The sequence below is a fragment of the Heteronotia binoei genome, chromosome 16 (genome assembly GCF_032191835.1).
Source record: "Heteronotia binoei isolate CCM8104 ecotype False Entrance Well chromosome 16, APGP_CSIRO_Hbin_v1, whole genome shotgun sequence".
NCBI lineage: Eukaryota > Metazoa > Chordata > Lepidosauria > Squamata > Gekkonidae > Heteronotia > Heteronotia binoei.
In genome coordinates, this window is record NC_083238.1 from 32,680,648 (window position 1) to 32,705,894 (window position 25,247).

At 43.5% G+C, this 25,247-nt stretch overlaps 1 protein-coding gene across 1 annotated transcript; it reads left to right on the forward strand.

Moving 5' to 3' along the window:
- The first annotated feature begins 1,172 nt into the window (after positions 1-1,172).
- CDCA7 (cell division cycle associated 7) lies at positions 1,173-23,082 on the forward strand. The gene is made up of 10 exons (XM_060257082.1): positions 1,173-1,854; positions 11,798-11,920; positions 12,334-12,435; positions 13,491-13,739; positions 15,977-16,054; positions 17,529-17,690; positions 18,855-18,995; positions 19,872-20,021; positions 20,478-20,614; positions 21,031-23,082. The coding sequence occupies exons 1-10, from the start codon at positions 1,834-1,836 to the stop codon at positions 21,059-21,061; spliced, it is 1,194 nt and encodes a 397-aa protein (XP_060113065.1). The 5' UTR covers positions 1,173-1,833; the 3' UTR covers positions 21,062-23,082.
- The last annotated feature ends 2,165 nt before the right edge of the window (positions 23,083-25,247 follow it).

Consider the following 25,247-nt stretch of genomic DNA (forward strand, 5'->3'; position numbering starts at 1 on the left):
TTCTCCAGGTGAACTGGTATATCTCACCTGGAAATTAGTTGTAATAAGCAGGAATTCTCCAGCCACCACCTAGAAGTTGGCAACACAAGCTAAAAATACCAGATGGGTAGCAGTGCTAGTCCAGTGACAGTTTGGTGTAGTGGTTAAGTGCACAGATCCTTATCTGGGAGAACTGCGTTTGATTCCCCATGTCTCCACGTGCACTTTTGCTGTGACCTTGAGTCAGTCACAAGTTCGCACAGAGCTGTTCTCTCAAGAGCAATTTCTCTCAGAGTTTTCTCAGCCCCACCTACCTCATAAAGTCTATTGTGGGGAGGGGAAGGGAAAGGAGATTGTGAGCTGCCCCGAGACTCCTTTGGGGTATGAATCCAATCTCTTCTTCAAAAACTGACAAAATTTATGGAACAAAGTTTGAATCTTGTGGCACCTTTAAAACCAATAAAGTTTAATTCTTTGTTGGTCTTAAAGGGGCCACTGGACTCAAACTTTGTTCTGTCACTTCAGACCAGTACCCACCTGAATCTGTCTGACAATTTTTATTGCATTGCAAGCCTTCATGAATCAGAGTCCATGTCAGCAGAGGCATGGAAGTGTCTAGCCGTTTTGCACTAAAATCTGCAAACGAATGGGAGGAAGGGGTTGTGAAATGCAACACGGAATCCACTTGCAGCTTTTACCATAAATAAATCTGCTTAATGAAATGTTTATTGCTGTGGTATGGGTGTTAGACTAGGAGCTGGCCTGAAGTCACCCAAGTTCAAATCTCTCTGCCATGGAAGCTCACTTGAGTGACTTAGGGCCAGTCACACACTGTAAGCCTAAACTACCTCAAAGGGTTGTTGTGAGGATAAAATGGAGGAAAGGAGAAGAATGTAAGTACTTTGCATCCCCATTGGGGAGAAAAGCAGAATATAAACAAAACAGATAAATAAAATTTAAAGTGCCACTGGACTCTTGTATTATCAATGCTAAAAAACAATCTGAAAATTACATTTCATTTTCAGATTACTGATTTAGGGCATCTCCCAAAATCCCAGTGCCACTTCTGCACTTTCAAAACCCACTTTGAAAGTGAATACAGTTCACTTTAAGAACAAGGGCTCCTGGACAAACTTTATTCTACCCACCTGGATCTCATTTTGAAAGTGGTTGGTGATTTCAGCAACGCGGGTGGATACTAAAAAGGGTTATTGCCCGTTGTTGTGTCGAAGGTATCTAAAAACGCTGTAGCTTTAATTTTTGTTTTAAAGATGAAAGTTCGCGGATCTACCATCTGTTGCATCCGTTTTGGGCTGTTGTTTGAGACACTTTTTCAAGCTTCTCATGAAAAGATCAAGGCTTCATTCAAGATTAGTGCATGTTATGGCCTCACTCTGGTCTCCTGGTTCCCTAACGTGCGTACTCAAGATCCCTTCCCAAACTTGTTACTGCCTGATCCCCATCCCAACCCCCTCCTTCTTTGCTCTATGCAAATACTTCATTGCTATTTCGCGCCACTGAGTTGGATCCTTGCAGCGCCACAAACCGGTACAACAGTTTTATGTATTGAAAACGGCCGGATTTTCCCATCCTCTTGATTTTAGCCGCGCTCTTTGCATTGCCTTCGCGCGCGAGGGGTGCATGGATCAGGAGCAAGCGGTCGCGGAGGCCCGGCGCAAGTGCTTTCTGAACCGTCCAGGACCTCGGCGTCTTTCGCGGGGAAAATAGTGCCCCGCCTTCCTGTCCCCGCCTCCTCGGAGTTGGGAGCTTCTTTGGCGCGAGTCTGGGCAGCGTGTTCCGATTCCCCCATCCGAGAAGAAAGGCTCCTGCTAGTGGCTTTACGCACCCAGCAGCATGGATCCCTTTGGCCTGAAGGTAAGTCGCTGGAGGCTGCAATCCTAAAAACACTTTCCTAGGAGTAAGCCCTATTAAGGTTAGGAGGACTACTTTGGAGTAGACCTGCTAATGGCCGCTCCCCAAGCCTGCCACCCATCGGCACACTTAGTTGGGAAGGAAGCGCCCTTTGATTTGTCCCAAGCCGAGGGTCGGACCGCATGGGAGGAGAAGAAGCACTTGAGACTCGGTCGTTTTTCTCCGCCAGCTGATTCGGAGCTGCTCCCTGTTTGGGGGGAGTTGGTAGGGATCCCCCGTCCCGGTAGAGGGCCAGGAGGTTTGGATGGAAAATGCGGGAAGGGGAGGGTTCGTGAAACAGGCAAAGCAAGGCTTCTCTCGAGCCCCACCACGCCTTTAAGGAAGCGTGCTTACCCAGGAGTAAGCGCCACCGCGTCCCGTGGAGTTTACGCTTTCTAGCAAGGGGTGGAGCCGTGTCGCTCGATCCCACCGGAGTCGGTGGCCGAATCCTGCTTCTGAGTAGACGTGCACAGAAGCGGCTCGCAGCCTCCAAAGTTGATCAAACGGAATGGGAACTTCGCCCAACTAGGAGCGTTCGATGCAAAGTATTAAGGCGACTGATTGGGAAACTCTGAATTGAGTTTCTGTCGATTTCACCGAGCGAGCTCTGATTAAGTAGCGCTTTGCGCGCCGCCTCTGCACGAAACTTGGCATTTCTGCGCGCCCTCCGAGGCTGGCCACGTTGGAGCCCCCGCGCTGCTAGACGCCTAGCCTCCCATGCGGCAGCAACCTCCAGCCTCTGAAGGGGCGCGCCTACTTGGGAGTAGACCCACTGAAGGCTTGCTCAGAAACAAGGCCAAGTGGGATTTACTCCCCACTAAGTGAGATTTCAGGATTGTCGTCTTCCACGCGTGCCTGATAAACTCCTTTCCCCCAGAGCCTTTCTCCCCAAGCCCTTTGTCTTCTCCTCCACCAGCCCCTTGGAGAGGCCAAATGCACTTCGGAGACCCGCATTCTCTGGCCATGCGCCTCTTCACTTGGGAGCCAGAGGAGGCGCCTCCCTTTCTCCCGAAGGAAGAAGGGCAAGCTGAGACCCCACCCCCCGCTCTCCCAGCGCCCAGCCCTTGGCTTCCCCCCCCCTGGCTCAGCTGCCTGGCTAGCCCGCCCCCACCCGTGAGTCGCCTCTGGCTGCCTGAGGCTCTGCGCCTCCCCCCCCCCCCGCCCCATGATAACAGTGGTGGGTGAGGCGCGGCTGAGTGTTTGGTTTGGAGGGGTTTTCACAAACCGGGTGGGTGGGCTCGGAGGAGGGGGGGAGGCAGAATGGTGGCCACGCGTGTCTTGCCTCGCTGCACTGAGGGGCAGGCTTCTCCCCTGTTGGCAATGTTTCCTCTAAGCCGCTGGTCCCCATCCTTTTTGGCACCAGGGATCGGTTTTGTGGAAGACAGGTTTTGGGGTGTTTGTGTGTGTGATGGTTTCAGGATGACACAATTGTGCACTTTATTAGTTTGGTGTAGTGGTTAAGTGCTTGGACTCTTATCTGGGAGAACCCTTTGATTTCCCACTCTTCCACTTGCAGCTGCTGGAATGGCCTTGGGTCAGCCATAGCTCTCCCAGAAGCTGCCCTCGAAAGGGCAGCTTCTGGGAGAGCGCTCTCAGCCCACCCACCTCACAGGTTGTCTGTTGTGGGGGAGGAAGATAAAGGAGATTGTGAGTTGCTCTGAGATTAGGAGTGGAGGGCGGGATATAAATCCAATGTTGTTGTTGTCGTCTTATTATATTGTAATATATATTGAAATAACTATACAACTCAAGGCCCAGTTGCTAACAGGTCACGGACCAGTACCGGTCCACGGCTTGCGGGGTTGGGGACCCCTGCTTTAAGCTGTAGTCTTGTGAGCAAAAATTCTACTTTATGGGCTACTGGCATTAAAGTTGTGAGCTACTGCATAAATCAGTGTGCTTTGGGGTCATCCTTCCTGAGCTAAGACAAAAATGTGTGAGCTGGAGGCTCAAAATCTGTGAGCTAGCTCACGCTAACTCAGCTTAGAGGGAACACTGCCTGTTGGTAATTGGCCTGCTATTTGCCTAATCCTGTTTCCTGTTCAGGGGTCTTAAAAGCAAGAGGGATATAAGGAGATGGATTCTGGTTTCCTGTCTAGGTTTAGGAGGTCTGCTTTGCTTCTTCCTGTGTGCCTTCCAGGGCTCTAGAAGTGTTTGGCACATCTAAAAGACACAGGAGTCATGTGGCACGTCTTAAAATCCACAAGTTGTTAGAAGGACTATAGTTGGATTTTGCAGACACAAGCTAATGGCGCTAGTCCTCGAGTTGGGAGACATGTTGGTTAGACCTCAGGATGCTTTGCCCTTAATTCTTTCATTGCCTAATAATTCTGTGTGTGTGTCAAGTGTTTATGACTATTCAAGGGTAAGAGAAGTAATCATTTCCCCTAGCTTTTTATTATTCCATGATGGAACTGTGGAGCTACTTTTCTGATCTCCTTTCAATTTTTGTCTGATGTAGTCTGGAATTCTCCCAAACCCTAACTCCCATGTTACTCATAGATCTGCTTCCTAAGAACTTCTTGCTTGGATTTTGCTGACTGCTTAATTTTGACGGGTAAACTGCTAGTCCTCCTAAATTCATCTGCTCACAAGTAGGTCCCACTGAATTGAGAAGGGCTCCAATCTGTTCACATGGATGGGGATTCTTGATAGCTCTAAAATCAGTGTGCAGATTGTGGAAATTCTGGTTGCCCTAACACGTGCTGGCGGTTTCATGTGCTGGCACATACAAACTTTCTTTCCTCCCCCCCCCCCCCCCGGAGTTTTGTGTCGCTTTTGCCCAGTTAGCTTGAAATAACTGCACTGGGGAAAGCAGTTCTGAGTTTAAACTGCTAAGAAGAAAATGGCTCTTTTATGAGGGCACTTCTGTTTGGCTTGCAGCATGGCAGAAACGATGATTTGAGAGCTCTATTACAAAGTGGCCTTAAAGAGCTTACGAAACTTGTGCTCCAGGCTTAACATTTTATTTTCAGCATTTGGAAAGAGATGATGCAGTTGGGGCAGAAAAGTATCCTGCCTGCTTTCCTGCCAGCTTTGGTCTATTTTCAGGCACTGTTTGAATTTCAAATCTTTTTTTTTTTTTGCTTGTGGGGCAGCTGAAAGCACCATAACGTTTATACTGTTCTCTCCCCCAGTCTCATCCCATACACAGTTGCTCAGAAATAAGACCAGCTGGTTTCTTTTGGGGTTAATTCCCAGGTAAATGTGTCTACGGTTGCAACCCACATCCTCTTTGTGGTTAGACTGAAGCTTGGTTGGAATGCAGGCTGGTGAGACCGACATTCTTTAGGGTGTTCTGGATCTTGTTTGTGTAAACTCCGTTGTAACCAGTGTTCCTGCTAAGCTGAGTTAGCATGAGCTAGCTCACAGATTTTTAGCCTCCAGCTCACACATTTTTGTCTTCGCTCAGGAAGGATGACCCCAGAGCACAATAATTTATGCAGTAGCTCACAACTTTTAATGCTTTAATAACTTTAATAACAATTGAGAAAGTAATGCCCTCTTTTTGACCCAGGCTTATATAATAGAGTGATTGACAGACATTCTCACATTTGGACCATATTACTGTTTTATTGCTTTCGCATGCTTATGCTACTCTGATCAAAGGTTTGCTCAAATTGTTAATTTTACTATTCTGTCATTGGATCTTAAATTTGTACCATTTTGCATCCTAAACTACTGCCTACCGGCTATATATAGCCCTGCTCACTGTACCTCATTCTTCACCTGATGAAGTGTGCTTGGAGCACACGAAAGCTTACATTCTGAACAAAACTTTGTTGGTCTTAAAGGTGTACTTGTCTCCTACTTGGTTATACTGCTTCAGACCAACACAGCTGCCTACTTGCCTGGGCGGGGCCAGGGCATATATAGCCCTGACGCCACGCCCAGACACAGACCCGGATATGCCGGACTGAGCGCTCTGTTGCTCCCTCCTTCCGAGGGGGCAAATGCGGCCCCCAGCCTGAATGCCGGCGATGCCGGCTTGGATGGGGAGGGCCGAGCCTTGGATCTATCGACTTTAATGCCAGTAGCTCACAAAGTAGAACTTTTGCTCACAAGGCTCTGCAGCTTAGAGGGAACATTGGTTGTAACCCATGTAAAGCAGCTAAGCGCACTTAGCATTCACACTAGAGATCCATAGTTTGTTCTGATGTGCTAGGAAAGGAAAGTAACTACTTAGTGTGGGTTGCAGGGCAGTTTAAATGAGACCTGATTCCATGCCAAGGTCTGCTTTGCTCGTTGGAACATTGAAGAAATTGAGGTTAGGATCTGATGCAGCTAGAATATATTTGAACCAGTCCTGAATGGCACAAGTAATGGTGTGGGATCACGAGCTCTGTACCTAACAGCAGGTTATCTAAATACTGAGCTAAGTGTGAGAAGAAAATTTGAATATATTTCCTGTAGCAATAATTTGACTCTTAAAAGTATGTAACACTCAACTTTTGTGGGCAACACACATCTTTTCCATCTTTTTGATGACTGGTTATCCTGATCTCTGAGCTAGAATAAGAGTGCCACTTAACACAGCTTTGTTCAGTTCATGGCAGAGTGGTTATGGCTGAATTTGTTTCACCCTATACAAAATCACCCTGTGGCACCAAAATCCCACAAGAGCTGCAGCTTGAAACATTTTTTCGCCACCTTTCAACTTTATAAGAACTCAGTGTTACAGTCTTACAGTGCAAGCACAATAAAAATCATGAAACCCATAAGTTAAAACCAACAATCTAAAACTGCCTGTAGGCAGAGGAACTTAAACTAATCAAATGCCATCATGAATAAAACAGTCTTCAGCTGTCTCCTAAAGGCATGTTACATATGAAATCTTACAAATGTCGTCTTACATCTGAGTAAAACATCTTCAAACATGACATGCAAGATGAATCAGTTTCATTAAAACATTTTCCAGTTAGAGACTTCTCCAAGGAACTAGTTAACAGGTTAATGAGTCTTCATTGTAGTGATACCTTTTTTCCATTTGTGATTTGAAGAAATTTTATATTAGGAATGAAATCTGATGAGTTTAGGCCAATAGCATTTATTGTTGTTATGGTAGGCATAGAAACACAAGATTTTCTTTACGAATGAAAGGAAAAATCTGTATTTTGTTGTTGTTTTGGGAGTTTGTTAGCAACAGGGAAATGTCACAAGATGTTACATGCTGCAGTGTCTATTAGTATAACATAAAACTAGTGTGCAACTAACAAAGTTAGACTACAGTTTCTTTCATGTGAATTTAACATTTATTTCTACATTAATTGCTTCCAAATAAAATACAAGGAAGTTCTGTGTTAGTATATTTTGTAGTTGTATGTGAATATGTTTACAAAATATTTTTAAAAGGTTGATTATCCATAACTTGAACCTGGTTGTGACTTAGAAGGGTGTAGAATCAGAAACATTGCTTTGCTAGAGTCAGCCCCCTTTCTTGAAGTGCTGTGAAGCTCCTACCAGCTTCTCTTAAGCTGCATGATGAACATAAGCCCTATTTGAAACTCCTTCGCCTTGCTAGACCAAGAAGGTGAACAGGATTTTGAAGAATTTTTAAACTTGGGAAAACTACCTCTGAAGGCACAGGTTGGTTGAAACTTGGAAGAAAAGGCTTTGATAAGATGTTCATAAATCTAAACCTAGTGAAAGGCATACAACACAGTGTTTTATCTTATGGGCCTGTTTAGGATAATTCTGCGTTGGATTGCAGAATGCCGTCCCTATTAGAAAGATGCTTGTCCTCAAAGAAAATAAGGATGCAGAGGTAAACTCCTGAACTTGAGTTGGGGATCTTGTGTGAGTTGACGATCTTGTTACTGTTGTGTTTGACATGGGGGAATTAAAATTGTAGGTCAGGTAATAGTGGAATTCATGAATGCGCAGTCTTCATTAGAACCGGCATTGCCCACACTAAATTGCTTTTCCTAAATATAGTGACATGTTTTAGAAGGAAAAAAGTCTAATAATTAGAGTAGTGGTCTCCAACCATTTTGGGCTTGTGAGCACCTTTGGAATTCTGACACGGTGTGATGGATGCAGCTACAAAATGGCTGCCACAAGAGATGGAGCCATTCACAAAATGGTAATCCCCGGCCCAAGAGACATCCACTTAGCCTTAACCAGGGCCAGGGCATTTTTTGGTCCTGGCCTGGTGGAACATTCTCCTGCTTGAGATTAGGGCCCTCTGAGAACTTTTACAGTTATGCAGGGCCTGTCAGGCAGAGCTGTTACATCAGGCCTTTGGGTGGGGTGGTGGTGGTGGGTGTTAAACCATCTCAGTCTCCTGTGCCTTGGGTACCTGCCCAGTGCCTTTTAGATACTGTTTACTACATATGGGGCACTACATTTTAGGGTAACGACCACCATCTGATTAAAGAATGTCATAAATCAGGCCATCAACCAAGGCCTGTTAAAATGTTACAGGAGACGTTAGACAATTCATGTTTTAGTGTCATCTTGTTTTAATAGCTTAGTTGTTTTATATTACTGGTTTTTATTGATTTCATTACTGTTGTGAACCACCCTGAGCCGCATTCATGGGGTAGGGCGGGAGATGTAAGTTAATTAAATAAATGGCTCTCGTAGCTTGTTTACAGTTGCACAGTGAAGATGGCAGTTGCTGCCAAAGAAATGCTTTTGAAAATCTGCACAGCCAATCAAAAGCCTTGACCCTGCCCGCTTTCTAAAAACACTTGGCAGGTGCAAGGAAAGGTGTCACTGGGGACCCATGCATCAGGATATCGCTGTGATAAAGTGTGAATTCCTGTGGCTTTTCAAGTTGCTATATGGACTTGATGCTGAGCTACAAAGTGAAGAATCTTATGCATAGTGGCTTACCCTGTGGGTGTTCATGTTATATTAGTTACAGGACATTTGCTGGGGGAGGGGGGGGGGGCGGGAAGCCTCAATCACACATGAATATTACCTCAAGTTCTACGGTTACCTATGAAATGTGAGCTGTTCATGGATGTAGGTTCAGGAGGAAACACTTTTTTGGATTCATAATTTTATATAAAATTAGGGCTTTTTCTATATTTTGCATATTAGGCCTCACACCCCTGATGTAGCCAATGCTCCAAGAGCTTACAGGGCTCTTAGTACAGGGCCTACTGTAAGCTCTTGGAGGATTGGCTACATCAGGGGTGTGTGGCCTAATATGTAAAGGAGTTCCTGCTACAAAAAAAGCCCTGTAGAAAATGATAGCAGAAGATTTTGTTATAGTTATGTTCTCATCCTTTTGCATTTTTTAAAAGAAAAACATCTAAAATACCAGTGGCATTTTTCTGTATTTTGTACAGGGAAGACTAATTTGATTCCTACAAAAATAGGTTAATGTAAAAGTAAAATAAGGTCAGCTAAAATACCGAAACAGCTACGTGATGCAGTGACTATGTTATGTTAGTCATCCCATAATTAACCAAGACTGAAAAGGGCATATGAAGTATTGACTGGTCGACTTCACTGAATAGCTTTGAAATTAAAAAGAAAAGCAGTAGAGCAGGGTTTCTCAAACTTTTCTTTCCCGTGGCCTGGTTATTTTTACACTTCTCCTTCGTAGCCCACTAAAATTTGGGGGTGGAGCCAGGAGACTTTGGGGGTGGAGCCGGGAGACAGGAATTATGTCTTTTCCTGTGGTGTCAAGGACCAAATACTGTCACTTCCGGGGCACACTGAACCAAAACTCCACCTTTTCCTGTGATGTCACTTCCAGAGCACTCCCCCAAACCTGCCTCTTCTTTGGAAGTAGATTCATTTTCAGAAAAATCTCTCTGAAACTCATGCTGAGCCAAAATGGGGGTGGAAAGTGGGCGGTCCTCTCTTTTCACCCCCACACCTGCTTGCACCTATCTGTGTATTCTTCTCCAGCTTGCAAGCACTCCTAATGCCCATGTTCTGCCTGCACCACTTCCATATCCCTTCCTCACTGGCCAGTGTATGCAGTTGGGAGTGTTGTTGCCATTGCCATCAGGAATGCCAGCACTGTGTACCACTCACACTGGGCCCTGGTAGTTGCTCTACCTCAGAATATGCTGACGCATTTAGTAGGCCCTTCCTTCAGCTGTTACTACTGGAACCCTGCCTCAAGCTACAACCAAGCATGCTTGGTTTCAAGAAAATCTTTTGACAGCTATTTTTCATACTTTTCTTTGGTTGAAACACTGGGAAATTGCTGTGAAAGGTAGCAGAGAATTGTACTGCAATTAATGAATTAATTTCAAGTTATATGAAGTTCATACAAGCTTTTCTGCAGTTATCCCAAAAAGGATATTTATGAGGGGCTTGCAGCTTTTTATTGGCAGTGTTTCCCATGCCTTTAAAAGCAATCTGTTGTGCAAATACTTAGCCAGTGAACTACTTTCATCCTTTTTAATATCTACAGGACGAGTTTAATTTTGGTGTCAGACAGCTGTTAAAAGCAGGACCAGTAAAATGGTGCTAAGTTTATAGTACCATCTCTTCCAGTGCTTTTGAGATATACCGCAGTAATCTCCAATAATCTCTTTCTGCCCCACAGCTCTTACTCTCACTCACTCACACAGAAATCTCATAGAAGGTCACCTGGCTACAACTGGGGGTGCCAACTTTTCATTGGCAGAGCTCCTATGTCTGCAACAGCACTATGATGAACAGAAAAGTTTCATCCAGCAAAAATGGAAGGAAAGAAAGAAAAAGGGAAAGAATTAAATGGAAGGAAAGGAAAAGAAAAGAAAGACATGGAAAGAAAGAACATAAACATAAGAGGAACCATGTTGGATCAGGCCAGTGGACTATCCAGTCCAAAATTCCCTCATACAATCCCCCAAAAGCACCAGAATGTCCACCAGTGGGGCCAGAGCACAAGAAGCCCTCCCACTGTTGCTTCCCCCCCCCCCCAGCACCAAGAATACAGACAGAGCATCACTTACAGGGAAAGAAAGAAAGGGGGGCAAAGAACCCCCCCTTCCTCACCATCAGATGACCCCAGCCAGCAAAAATTCTGCCCAGGGTTCGTTTGGTTAAAAAAAAAAAAAAAACAGCTACTGGAATGCCCACTTGCCACCCCTCCCGGCTGAAAAAAACACACACAGCCTTCTTTGCCACCCAGGCCTCCGGGGAAATCTCCCCAAAAGAACATACTGCAAAACACATGAAAGCTCATACCTTGAAGAATACTTCATAGGTCTAAAGTGCCAATGGATGCCAGCTTTTCTCTCAAACACTGGGAGCGGGGGAGAAGGAAGGAGAGGCAGCTAGCTCCTCTCTGCACAACATAGAGATGGGGCGGGGCTAGCTTTGGCTTTCTTGTGACCCGGTAGTGAGGCTTCCGTGGCCCGGTGCCGGGTCACGACCCTGCAAATGGGAAACACTGCAGTAGAGTATTGATAGCAAGGCTAACTGGATCTTTTTTAGTTATCTAAGGTACAGGCTTGCATTGCTGCTGATAGATACGCACAAACACACAGTAAATTATAAAAAGACAGTATTATGTTGCAAAACAGTGCAGTTTTTGGTGCAATGCCATTGCATTAATTCTAAAACTAACATTTCAAAAATTAAAACGGGGAAGAGGGGGCACAGTTCAGAGATAGAGTATCTGCTTGGCATGCAGAAGATCCCAGGTTCAATATCCAGAAGCTCCAGGTAGAAATCTCTTGTAGTTTCAATAAGTGTTACAGACACTTAAGGCTAACACTGCTAAATAAATATCTATTGTAATTTCTGCCCACTTGCTTAATACAGATTGCTTAACTGGTTTTATTTGTGGATCTGCCACACAGTATGCTAAAAAAAATTCTGAAAATGACCACACTAAACTGATGTGTAGCAAATCTTGAAGTCTGGCATAATCAGGTTTTGAGCTTCATCATTTATTCTGGTAAATAATCTTAGAATAGTAACTAATTGAACTGCCATCTTCATTTCACAGGGCGACCTTTCAAGAGACAAGAAATTGTCGGCATTCCGAAATACAAAATTGATCCCCATGGAAACCTCTTCATCCTCTGATGACAGTTGTGACAGTTTTGGCTCTGATAATTTTGCAAACACTGTAAGTAAAAAGTGTGCGAATAAACAGAATTGAATGTGCCGTGCCGGGAAAAAATGCCCCGTACATGATTAAAATGCTTTGCTTACATTTCTGTACAGCGGTTATGAATATACAGTATGTACTGTAATTTCATTTCACTTTTTCCCTTGTGCTTCTAGGTAGTAATTGTTGGAGGTAGATTAGCCACTTATTCTATCCTTTTGAAATGTCGCCTAACCTAACATGCCTGATGATTTGCCATAACAGCTCTGAAACCATTTGTAAACCCCCTGAACCATTTTTCTTTGTTACAAAAGCTATTCTCTTGTAGTGCACTTGTAAAATGTGATTTGCTCTCTGCACAGTTTATGGAAAATAGGTTCTCTTTAAAAAAAAGAGAGAGAGAAACACCTAGTGTACTTATTCTTTTTAAGAAACTGAAGTTCAAGCCAGATGTCACAGAAGAAATGGCTAAAATTTTTCATGAAAACTCTGACGATGAATCATTCTGCGGTTTTACAGAAAGTGAGATTCAGGTGAGTTGCACAGTTTAATTGGCTAATTGCCTTCACCCCTGCATGTGCACATGGATTTTGCAGTATGACTATACAAGAGTATGTCATGAGGAATGAATGAGTTCCCATCATCAAGTCTTGAACAGTCTTAATTATGTAAACTGTACTGGGATATATCCAACCATCCATGGACTTTACAGAGTGGGGTTTTCCGCATCTCCCACATGCGCACTGGTAATCCACTGTGTCCCCCCTGAAATTTTAGTAGTGTATAACAATGTTGTGCTGGTTGCCACTGCATATCATGAGGTACCTTCCTTTTTCTTTTCCTCCATCCACTGATCAAGTAATCATAAGGCTTTCCCTGCTTGGGCTGTAGCTTCTTGAAGTCTTCTGTTCAGCTCTGCTGATACCCTGTCCATTAGGATAAGTTGTAAGCAACGGCTATGTCTTGATCTTAAGTTTACTAGACCACCACTACTGTGGGTGAGTGCCTCCTTCCCCCTTAATGTCCTTTTCTGTTTGCACGGTTTGTAGATCTTCTCTTCCCCTTTTATTCTCCCAAGTAAGAGCATGAACTGTACTGGGCATGTACAGCCACAGGTGTTTCCTCAGTCTTTCTGAGGCCCAGCAAGCTCTGAGTGTGGGGCTTTCCAAATGGTGTTGAGCTGGTACAGTAAAAAAAATATTGAAGGGTTCAAATAGAAAAAGGGTGGGGAACATTATTAAAGATTGTTAAAATGAGGATTGCCAAATGTGCCACTGTTGAGTTCTCTTGGGGGGGGAGACTGTTAGCAGCGCATGAACTTGGCTACTGGGCAGATCTGCTATATGGTTCAAAGCCATTCCTTCTTGGGTTTTCCTCAAGAATTTTTTTTTTTTGCTTTGGACCTGCAAAAGGGCAAAAATTAAACTGAAAAGTTGATGAGGAAACTTAGGAATCAATTTGCAATGAGGTAATATTACCTAGTTGCGTGTGTGTGTGTTGCTGGACTTCTGGTGAGAAGCTAGAGTTCTGGATACTGTGGTAACAGCTACTTGATGTGATTTTAAAGTCTTGTTTTTGCTTTGAATAGAAACTGGAGATAGATTCTGAGGAAAATGTTACGAGAGTGGAAAATAAGTTTTCACACAAGGGGCTACGGGAGTGCTCTGTTCGGCTGATGAAAGTTGCTATTAAATTCCCACCTCCAAAGTCCAAGAGAGGAAAGAGCGAAAGTGTGGCAACTAAACCCAAATTGGACTCGGACTCGGATTCTGATGAGGAAAGAGGCTCCAAATTCTTAAAGAAAAGAGCTTTAAACATCAAGGAAAACAAGGCCATGGTAAGTGCAAAGGAGCGTGTTAGAAATAGGGGTATTCTCTCACCTCTATCTAAACTGAAGAAATTATTTCTTTTGATTTCAGAAGTGTACATGCTCATTAATAAGAGTTTGGTTGTCTACATTCATTTCAGCTCTTTCTTTCGCTTAAAATGCTTTCACCCTACAATTAATGAGGTTTAATCTACACACAAATGATATATTGTTGGGTGGTAACTTAGCTGCTTGAAAGTTAAGGAGTCTGCCCATTTCGAGTATTATTTATTAAATTCATTTGTACCCCACCTTTCTCTTCAGTGGGGCCCCCAAAGTGGCTTACATCCTTCAGCTCTCTTCCATTTTATTCTCACAACAACCTTGTGAGGTAGGTTAGGCTGAGAAAGTGTGACTGGCCCAAGGTCACCCAGCATGCTTTCATGGCACAATTGGGGATTTGAACCCTGGTCTCCCAGATATACTCTTAACCACTACACTGCACTGGCTCACCAGTATAGTGACTATACTGATAGCTCAGAGGTGCTATTTGACTGGTGCTTCTTGGTGGCTTCTGTGAGTTGTTTCTATGTCATGTATTGCTTTTAGCCAAATATGGTATGGCGGCTGCTAGCTCCATGAAAGAATGATCATAGCCATCCTTTCTCTGCTTTTGGAATTACAATACCACTCTTGTTTTCAAGGACAATTCAAATAGTTGGTTGTCACTTAGAAAGTGCTATAGCCTGAGGTTTAAAAGACCACTTGTTCTCCCTTGAACCTGCCTAACAGTAAAGCCCTGCTGAATGTGCGTCTCCTTTCACAAATAAGGAAGGCAGAGACCAGACAAGGCCTTCTCTTGTGTGGCACCTGGAAAATCCCTCTTCCTAGTAGGTTTTAGGTTCCCAGAAAAACAATTTTTGAGCACATGTTTTGCCTCTCTTAGTGGTTGCCCCCCCTTACTTTATTGAATGCCCCCTTACTTTATTTATCCTTTAATATTGCATTGATTTGGCCTGATCTTTAAAGTTTCCTGTCACATTTTAATGAGAGTTATCCTGTTTTATTATATGCTGCCACTTAAAAGATGTTGAGTTTATTTTGTGTGTTCTTTTTAAAAGGAAAAATTGTGCTTTAGTGATAAACCTTGAGCTGCCTTGAGTTTTTTTAACTGAACAAGTGGGAGGGAGGGATGGAGACAGAGAGAATAGCTAGCCACCAATTATAATAACCTTACTAAAATAAAAAGCTTACTAAAATAACATGAAGTGATAGCATTTTTGACATGTATTCAGTCAGATGTTTCAGCATTAAGAACATAAGAGAAGCCATGTTGGATCAGGGCAATAGCCCATCCAGTCCTACGTTCTTTGTTCACACAGTGGCCAAAAAACCCAGGTGCCATCAGGAGGTCCATCAGTGGGGCCAGGACACTAGAAGCCCTCCCACTGTCCCATTCCCCTCCCCCCCCCCGTACTAAGAATACAGAGCATCACTGCCCCAGACAGAAAGTTCCAACAATACGCTGTGGCTAATAGCCACTGATGGTCCTCTGCTCCATATGTTCATCCAGTCCCCTCTTGAAGCTGTCTATGCTTATAAGCATTGTCTTTATTCCCAGCTGAAAGGGAATAAAGAAAGGGAAGGCCTTGTGCACCTTCTGAATAGTGGTGGCATCGGGCATAAGCTGACCTCAGTTAGCAGCCACTTCCATGAGCTCAGTAAAGAAGATCCTACTCCATGCTTGTCATTAGTAAAGGGTAGTGGTGCCCCCTCCAGCAAATCTTAATGGTTGCCAAGGCTTCCAGAGGCTCTCATGGAGGTGATTCAGATTTAGTAGATAATTAATTCCCAGGGCTGGCCAACTTGCAGTGCCTAATGGTTATATAGATCTGTGGAGGAGTTCATTGAAGAAGGCAAAAGCATTCTCTGCAAATACAGGTCTACTAACAACAAAGGGCCAACTTTGCCTCCTTCCTTAGTCCAGCCCACCCCCACTGGCCTGATCCACCCCACCATGTGTGGCTGCTGTGACCTTGGGCATCAAGTCTCCCAGGTCGGGGCTGCCAGGGTAGGAGGAAGATAAGATGGCAGGGATTTGCATCCTCCAGTGCTTTCCAACCTAAAGAATTCTTTAGTGAACAGTTGGGGTAACCCCTCCTCCCCCAAAGGGGTTTATGTTCTTCATACTGTAACACAGCAGTATGCTCTAGGAGTGTGAAGTCTCCCAACATTCCACAGCATGCTTTCTTTTTTTCCTTTTGCAGCTTGCGAAGCTAATGGCAGAATTAAAAAACGTTCCTGGGATTTTTACTGGGAAGGATCTACTGGAAACTCCTACTCGAGTAAGTGGAAATCATTTTCGTAGTTGTTGGAGTTGTCTACATTTTGACATCACCCAGTTGATTTTATAGGGTTTAAGAAAGGTACAAAGTCCAGTTGCTTGTGATGAAACAGTTGCCGACGTTGTGATTGTCTTTTAATTTCCCTATCTCTAAAACTTCAGCCAAAAGCACCCGGAAGTCTTCATATCTAAAACAAACGGGTCAAAGTTCTGTTCAGCTGCCTGCCAGAAGAACACTAAAAACTGAGCTAAAACTTTGAAGTTCCAGATCTGGATTTATTTTGATGTGTGCCTATGCTAATCTGGTATTCAGTCTTGTAATGACTTTTCACAGCGAGACAAGATCAGTGGTACTCACTGATGGCTTACTGAGAGCCACATTCTCAAGTCCTATCAACCAGGAGAGCCACATGACTATGCCTGTCTGCTGCTCCAGCAAGCACACACATACAATGCTAAAAATTATAACTGAGATGTAAGGTTGTCTCGTCCAGCCACAGATGAACCTGTGCATCCTTTGCTTCCCTGACTGTTCTTGCCCTCTCTCTGGCTTGCAGCTCAAGTGAGAACAAACTGGCCAAGACTGCTCCGCCTCTTGTTGGGGAGAGAGCAAATAGGCAGAGAGGAAAGAAGAGGGTGCTCCACGCTGCTGGCTGGCTTGGAGCAGCTTTCTGCAGTTGGAGGGCTGAGTGCCCTTTACTTTCCTTTGCTGCCTTCTCAGTATCACTTGCAGGAGGCACAGAAATTGAGGCAAGAGCGAAACACAGGTCTCACTGGTCGGCGGCGTTGCCGATCTGAAATGTGGTTTGGGTGCCGCATTGTATGACAGTGCCCAGAAGAGCCAGTGCGCATTGCTGGACTAGAATCCTAATTATCTAAAATTATGTGTTGCAAAGCTTCCTTTTTCTAAATCTTGAGTGAAGAATTCCTGCATATTTGAGTTAAGAAGCACTGGGGCAGAAAGGAAGAGAAAGAAGAAGTTATTTTTGCAACATCTTTGTGTATTAAATTAAATCATATCATAACTGCCCAGCATAGTTTTTTTGTGTGTCATATCTCCAAAGAGCTTAGGGCAGCATAATAAATCTAACAGTATTTTCATGAAAAGACTTGAGCTAAAGACATTTGTGTTTAAGATTTGAGTTTAATGAATTGGGTGCATTTGTGATAATTGCTCCAGATCATCATAGAGGAAACTTGACCATGGTTTGGCAAACTACGGTTAAGGCCTTAACTCTGCGCTTCCAGAAGCATCAGGCCCATGGAAATGGGAGAGCCAAGTGGAAGGGAAATATAGGCGCATAAGCTACTATGAACCACCGTTTACCTTTATGTTTGGAAGCTCAAATCACTGTTAGGGTTCTAAGGAAGGCTAGTATAGAGCATAACTTCACAGGATGTCTAAATTGAGCTTTAGGTAAACGAAATTGGTGGTTGTCATAGAATACTCAGGCTATTTTTGTTTCTCACTCTAGAAACTGCAGAGATCTCCAAGAAGTGCTGTAAGAAGGAATCCAGAAAGAAGTTCCAGACCTCACACAAGATCCAGATCTTTGATCGAAGGTCCTCCAATTCCTGTGTTGGAGAATGACCCTTACTTCTTAGTGAGGAGAAAGATATCAGATGACTTCTCAGAGGTTAGAGTTGTTGATTTGTTTTTTTATTACAAGTCTTAATTTGGGGGAGCATAAAAATAGCTTAGGTAACTCAAATGGAGTTTGCATGAAGAATAAACATTTGTATGTAATTACCACTGAAAACCTCAGTGGAACTAATATGGGGGAAATAGGTTTTCTCAGGGCTGAACCAGATGTGATGGATTTTTTGGATCATTTTTAAGTCCAAAGGGGTTTAAAAATGGGTTTAAGATGGACTTTAAAATGTCGCAAGGGCTCAGTCCCCGTTAGCCCTGCAGATTGGCAGGCTGACGTACTCTTCACAGTTTGGTGTAGTGGTTAAGTGTGCGGAGAACCGGGTTTGATTCCCCACTCCTCCACTTACAGTCGCTGGAATGACCTTGGGTTAGCCATAGCTCTCGCAGAGATTGTCCTTGAAAAGGCAGCTGCTATGAGAGCCCTCTCAGCCCCACCCACCTCACAGGGTGTCTGTTGTTGGGGAGGAAGGTAAAGGAGATTGAGAGCCGCTCTGAGATTCGGAGTGGAGGGCAGGATATAAATCCAATATCATCATCATCATCATCATCTTCCACCCTGCTGCTGTTTCAGCGCTTGAAAAGGCATAGTGGCGGAGGGGGGAAGGTACAAGAGTGGCCCTCGTCCTTCTGCACTGTGGGCCCATTCAGGTTCGGGCCCTCGCAGTGTTTTTTAAGTCTCTGTAAAATGGTACTGGTGTCAGACCCCGGATGCTGTCACATCAAGTTTGGCCCAAAATCTAGTGGGAATATGAGGAGATGCCCAATGGTGTTTCACGGGTGGTTAAATGGAGTGGATTTGGGCTGCTGTGCAGTGGGGCTGACATATGTAGTATGCATAAATGTCCTTGCCTTGCATTTGTCTGTGCAGTGGAAACGGCATAAACTAAAAGGACCTTTGCAAGCATCATCATGTGGTTGCATTGATTGTGGCCGTCAAGGAATTGCTTTTAATGTGGGAAATGCACAATTTGTGTGTATGTAGTTCACTTTGAGGCTAGAGCAAACTTGAAAAGGCTTTTGAAAGAAACCCGGCAGCATTACTGCCTGTGTGAGCCAGCCCTCTAGTATTTGTGTGTTATGTGTAACTTTTAAAGGGGTTTAAATCCAAAAGTTCTCAATACAATTTTGGTTTTTCTGTTGCTTCCAGGATGAAATGGTCACTCCCAGGAGACGACGTTCTGGCGCTATGACTCTTCCCCACATTATCCGCCCAGCGGAAGAAATATCCGAGGAAGAGCTGAATAATATCTGCAAGACTGTGCGAGATAAAGTGTACAATCGTGTGACGGTGAGAATATTTGTATTGTGCTTGAAACCTTTTCAGAAGTATGTCTGTTTTGTTTTGCCCGGTTCACTGTTCTTAGCATTTTTGGGTGACTTTGACTAAAGCCAAAATTTCAAAAGTTTAAGCTCTTCGGTTTCACGTATTTTAGATTTTCTTGACCCAGGGATAAGGGAGCTGCCCTCTCCTTTTTCTAGAGCTGGAAGTTCTATGATATCAGTGATCTTCTAAGGGTTTAAAAGGAAAGAAAGGGAGTTTTGTGAAGCTCTTATGGGAAAAAGGACAAAACAGAAGGCCGCTGCCAACTTTAAACTCAGTACTCAAAGTGAATAGCCTAAGTCTGTCTGAACTTCTAGAAGTTCATAGAAGAGTTCATAATAAGTGGAACCCTTTGTTCTTGGAGCATCCTATTGCATTTGAGTATGGTTGCCAGCAGCACTGGAGTAAAATGTCTGGTCTCATTAATAAACTTATTTTACTTCCATGGTCTTAGAAGCTTCACTGAGCATTTCTGCACATTTAAGCCTCTGTTGAAGTGGCAGTATGCTTTCCTCAAGGCCTGTTGCCAACCAACCGCCATCCAGTTAGGCTGCAAATTATTTGAGTTTGCCTTTCTTGCATCTTCTTCTTCTCTACTTGTTAGTTTTCTCTGCTTCCTCTAATAAAGTAGCCCACATTTAAAAAAAATTGTTGTGTCTATTGGTGGCCTCATTCAAGGCATTAAAACCCTCCTACCTTCTCATTAGCAGTAAATATCCAAGACCTGTTTGTCTTTTCAAAGGGCTTTGTTTGTGCATCTGTACAAATGGCTGGATTATTGCATGTGCAATGTCTTTCAAACCTGATTTTTACTTGGTCTCTCTCTGCCCTCCCTCCCCCCAGGGTTCCACCTGTCACCAATGTCGCCAGAAAACTACAGACACCAAGACTAACTGTCGTAACCCCAACTGCTTTGGAGTGCGTGGCCAGTTCTGTGGGCCTTGCCTTCGCAACCGTTATGGAGAAGAAGTCAGGACTGCTTTGCTGGACTCAGTAAGGACTTTTTCCTTTTTTGGTATTTTTAATGTGCATGTGTGAGTGTGTGTCTGCACCTGGAAGTCATGATGACCTCTGGTGACTGACCCCTAACTGGAAACATGAAGGATATCCAGAGAGGTGACTGAATGAAGCCTGCCCCTGCCTCCAGGCTCTGGTATTCCTTGGAGGTCTCCTATCCAGGTATTTGCTGGAGTTGCCTCTGCTTAGCTTCTGAGATCTGATGAGATCAGGCTTCTCTGGGCTGTCCAGGTCAGGTTTAGTAAGGACTTCATTTTGATGCCTGTTAAGTTTTAAGAGGAAAATGCATGTATTGCTTGGTAGTCTTGTTTGAAGTTTATAAGGAATGCATTTGACCTTGATACTCCTGGGGCACAGTCCTGATTTCTTGTTGAAACAAGGCATGAAGGATTCCAGTAATGGCTGTAAATGCAATTTGTTTTTTCTTTTTAGAACTGGTACTGCCCTCCTTGCCGTGGGATCTGCAACTGTAGCTTCTGCAGATGCCGGGAAGGGCAGTCCGCTACAGGTGTATTGGTATACTTGGCCAAATACCATGGATATGACAATGTTCATGCTTACTTGAAAAGGTAAGTTCTGTAAGTGGAGGGCTTCTCCCCCTTCCACCCATTTCTGTTGTGTTGTAGGAATTGTAAAGTATATGCCGGCTCATTTTGAGCTTGACCCTGCCTAAAATTACCTTCTACAGAAAGACAGCTAACCCTCTAGCCCTGAAATGCAGCTTCTGGGATGAGTCCCAGGAAAAATTTCTGGGATCAGAGGTCTGCTACAGGAAAGGGGGGATTGATGAGACACTGCTCCCTCCGTATTTTCTGTTGTACGGTGTGGAGCAAAAACCTGAGTCTGTTAGCAAAAAAAGTTGTTTTCACACATGAACACTACAGGTTCTGCCCAATCCTCTCCAGTTGAAGGGAACAACCAGTTCTGCATATTAGTAGTCTTATCATTTTAGTTATTTACCTGATATATTTATTTTTATTTGCAGCCTGAAACAAGAACTTGAAATGCAAGAATGAAGCCCCGACCGTGTTCTGCAGTTGCACTGGATGCTAAACATGTTAATTGTCAATTTGATTGCAGTTTTAATTTCTGATTTTTTTTTTAAAGCCTTTGGTTTGTTTATTTTTTAAGCGCAACCAGAACATATCTGTCATCTGCTTGAAATTTCCTCTTGCAAAGCTTACCTTATGCCGATGTTTACATACGTACCTGCTCCCAGCATTCCCTTTCAGTCCGTTTTTTCCCCTTTAGTTTTACCAAACAGCATGTTTGTTCAGGTACTACCTGCAGCACATTTAGCAACAATACAAGCAAAAGAATTCTTTGCTCTTAAGGCCCTTTAAAAATATTAACAGCTCCGAGAGGAGTCCTGTTTCATTTGCTGGTCTTGGAAAATGGTTTGAGCTCCGATAACTGAATTTTGTGAAATAAGTTGCAACAAACATGGATGCTTCTTTAAAAATTGGGGATTGGGTGGTGGCTTGAAGCAGAGCTATCAAATGCAACTTAGCACATGCTGGTTTGGGGATTTTTTTTGCTTGTTATTTTCTTGAGCATGTGTAGCTTGCTTTCTTTTTTGTAATACTTTTAATGCAATATTTAGTAACTAAGGGAGTGCTTGGTTGAGAAAGTCAGTCTTGCTTTTTGAAATGTTACTGACGCATCTCATTGGCCTGAAGACCGATATGTACAGAAAACATTTTAGGATGGCCTGTGCTGTAGCCAAAGATCAAAGTTCCATGTACAAGAACAATTGTAATTGTGCCCTTTTCTCCTGCCCCCTCCTAGTTATGTGCACAGGATAATATTTAACATGAATTCCATCCTTTGCAGCCCTTGTTCACAAAACCCAATTGCAGTAGCTGAAATGCAATAGTTTTATTATGTCCACAGGAATTACAGGTGGGGGTATGTGTGTGTATGAACTTTGCAAATTTAGTATTGTGAGGAGCTCTGAAAGCCAGACGTTTGCTATTGCACATGGGCCAAGCAGTTAGTGGCAATGAGATGAGCTCCAAAAATAAACCAAGACCAACTATAGGAAGGGACTGTATCTATTGTTTGCTCTGGAGTCCAAAGAGGAGAGGTCAGGCAAGTGACAGTGTTCCAGAGGGCAATATTTGCTAAGAGATGAAGCAGTAGAATGTTCCACTGACTTGCCCTTCAAACACCAGTCATTGCAGTCAATCATGCAGTCTCTCTTGGAGCAAGCTGACAACTGAGATTACAGTTGCTTCAAATTAAAATGCTGTAGAACTTTGAAGAGTGGTGCTAGAAGTACAGTTACACTAGTTTTACAGTTAATTCGAGGAGGGGGGTTGAAATATACTTGCACACGACCATGCGTTCCTAAGTCTTTAGGGTTGGAAGGGAGCAAAAGCTTCTTTAGATACTGCAGTGTCTTTCTGTGGCTTTTGTTGTACGGCATATCGTTTTAAGGTCAATTGCCTCATATTATAGGGCAAGTTCCGTTGTTCAGAGAGCTAGGGATCTCTCTCTGGGAATGGAATGTTGTGCTTTGCTTTCCTATTGTATGTTTGGACAGGTTTTCATAGCTGTTTTGTCCTGCCTGAAGATTACATTGGCATTGGGATGGATACCTAGTACTCAGGTACAGGGGTGGAATTCTACCAGGAGCTCCTTTGCATATTAGGCCACACACCCCTGATGTAGCCAATCCTCCAAGGGCTTACAAGGCTCTTTTTTTGTAAGTTCTTGGAGGATTGGCTACATTAGGGGGTGGGGCCTAATATGCAAATGAGCTCCTGCTGGAATCCCACCCCTGCTCAGGTGTATCCTGCTTTTTTTCTAACTGTCCTAGATTGTCTTTGGTCCCACATTAAAAGGCTGGCTCCAAGGTCGCACTGTTGTATGCCATGCAGCTTTCGCTCAAGGATTTTGCAGGGTTTTTTTTTAAAGGACTGTAATTATACTGATATGTTGAAATAGGTTCTCAAATGCTGTATGGGTCCTAATATCTAGGAAGCTCTTAATGTACAAAGTTTAATTTTGATAATTAAAAAAAACTGCTTAGAAATCGTTGTTGTGGTATGTATTCCAGTGTACATGGTATGTGGGTGTGTATCCAATGGCGGCATTTCCATGGTTTTGGGGGGGGGGGTTGATTTTCACTAATTTCTCTCTTCATGTCATTTCATGGGAGGGGTCCCCTGTCCCCTGGGGTAGCACACACTTTCTTTGCCACAGGTGGGTGTATACAAGCCCTCCCCATCCATTGTATCAGAAGACATCAGTGGAGCATTCAGAACAATAAGCATACGGCTCAGTTCCTTCATTTGATGCACATACAGAAGACGTATTCACCTAAATTAAGGAGTGGTCTTCGTACAAACAGAAATGAGTTAATTTTTGAATTGGTTTTGGGCAAAACAAAAGTATATTCCTTTATTGTATGTTTACTACAGGTGATGTTTAGCTACCGGAAGCTAGTAGGTTGAAATTAGCTTTTTTGATTTAGTTTTCAGTTTTAAAACAGCATGGAGAACAGTAAAGAGCCCTGTTGCGTGCTTAATGGGTTTAAGTGTGTAGTAATTAAAACAAGATTGCAAACAATTAAAGCTTTCCCCCCAAACAAATCTTGATACTTCTAAAAATAGCCACAGAGCCTACAGGTATGTATAAAGCAGACTGAGTCAGGCCTACGGTAGTAGTAGTTTATTCTTCAGTCTATGTTCACACAGTCCTCATGGTGTTGTCCATGCATGGGCCCACACACAGTTTGCAGTGGGAGAGGGGTCCCAGGAAAGGGAAGAGTTCCTATCTCTCGGTTTGGATCCACTGGGACTTTATAGCTTGCTGCAGGAGTGGGGGAGGAAGTCCACACCTTTTAGTCTTTTGTATATGGGACAGCCATAAATATTTCTTGTCTGCCTTTGGGGATGACATTCACAGAAATAACAATCCCCCAAGTTAGCACTCATGATCTGAGGGAGATTTCAGCTAAATGTCCTTGAATATCCCTGCAAGCACCAGTGAATAATTAAAATAGGAACAGTTTCTTCAGTGGTAGAGCTTGTGCTTGGCATGCAGAAGGTCCCAGGTTCAATACCCAGCCTCTCCGGTTAAAAGGACTAAAGTAGGTAAGAAATGTGAAAAACCTCTCAAGACCCTGAAGAGTCTCAAACTGACTACGACCTGGACCTGGACCAAGGGTTTGATTGGATATGAGGCAGCTTCATTAGTTCTTCGTTGTGTTTTTCTCCACCCTTAATACAGGGCTATTTTTTCCGTGATAAAGCATTTCTACATTTGCTTCATCTAGTTGCCGATATAGTACAAGCTGGGCAGAAAAGAAATCTAGCTAGTAGGAATTTTATTTCTCAGCTTTGCGTATTCTGCTTTAGAATAATCCTTCAGAACAGTATAAATAGCTGTATTTTTCAGTGTCCCTCCCCCCCAGCTTTTCATTTAAAAAAAAGTTTTTTGCTCAGTGTTCCCAAAATTCTCCAGTTTTGTAACTGGAGAAACTGAAAAAAACTTCAGTTTTGGTGCTGAACATTTGGAGTAACAAATCCTTTCTCTAAGCATTTCATCCATTCCAAAAGAGAATGTACTTTGGAGTTTTTTTCTACAATTTTTGCATTGGGAAATGTTTTGAAAGAGTATTCAGTGACAACGGAGAGGAGGGACTGAATTTTCCATTTTCCTCCCTGGACCTTCAAATCTGTGCATGAGAGAGAACTGAAAATACAGCTGAGACACTCAAATTTTATTCGTTATTTTTTGGGAATGCAAGAATAGTTCTAGATTTGTATCCTGTCTTTTACATTGAAAGGTGGCTTGCAAGCAGCTTCCTTCAGACACGTAGATTTTTAATGTGACCATGTTTTAGTGCAACACTCATACAAATCTGAGATTTAGGATTGCCCCAGCAACCTATGCTAATATGCTGTGATAGCCCATTGGCTATTAAATTCTGGGTCACTGCCACTACAAGCTAGTGGTGCTGATTTCAATGGCGAGCCTTCCCTTTATCTACATAAATCCAACCACTATGTCAGGAATCCAGAGAACTATGCAAAAACGTCCTTATACTAAAGGAGAAAGGTTTTATATTTAATAGCTGCAAAAAGTTGCCTTATAATGAGGTGGACCTTAGTTATATTTTGTCAAGTAGCGGCTCTCAACGGTTTCAGACAGAAAAGCTTTTCATAAACCACCTGCCTCCTTAGACCCTTTAAC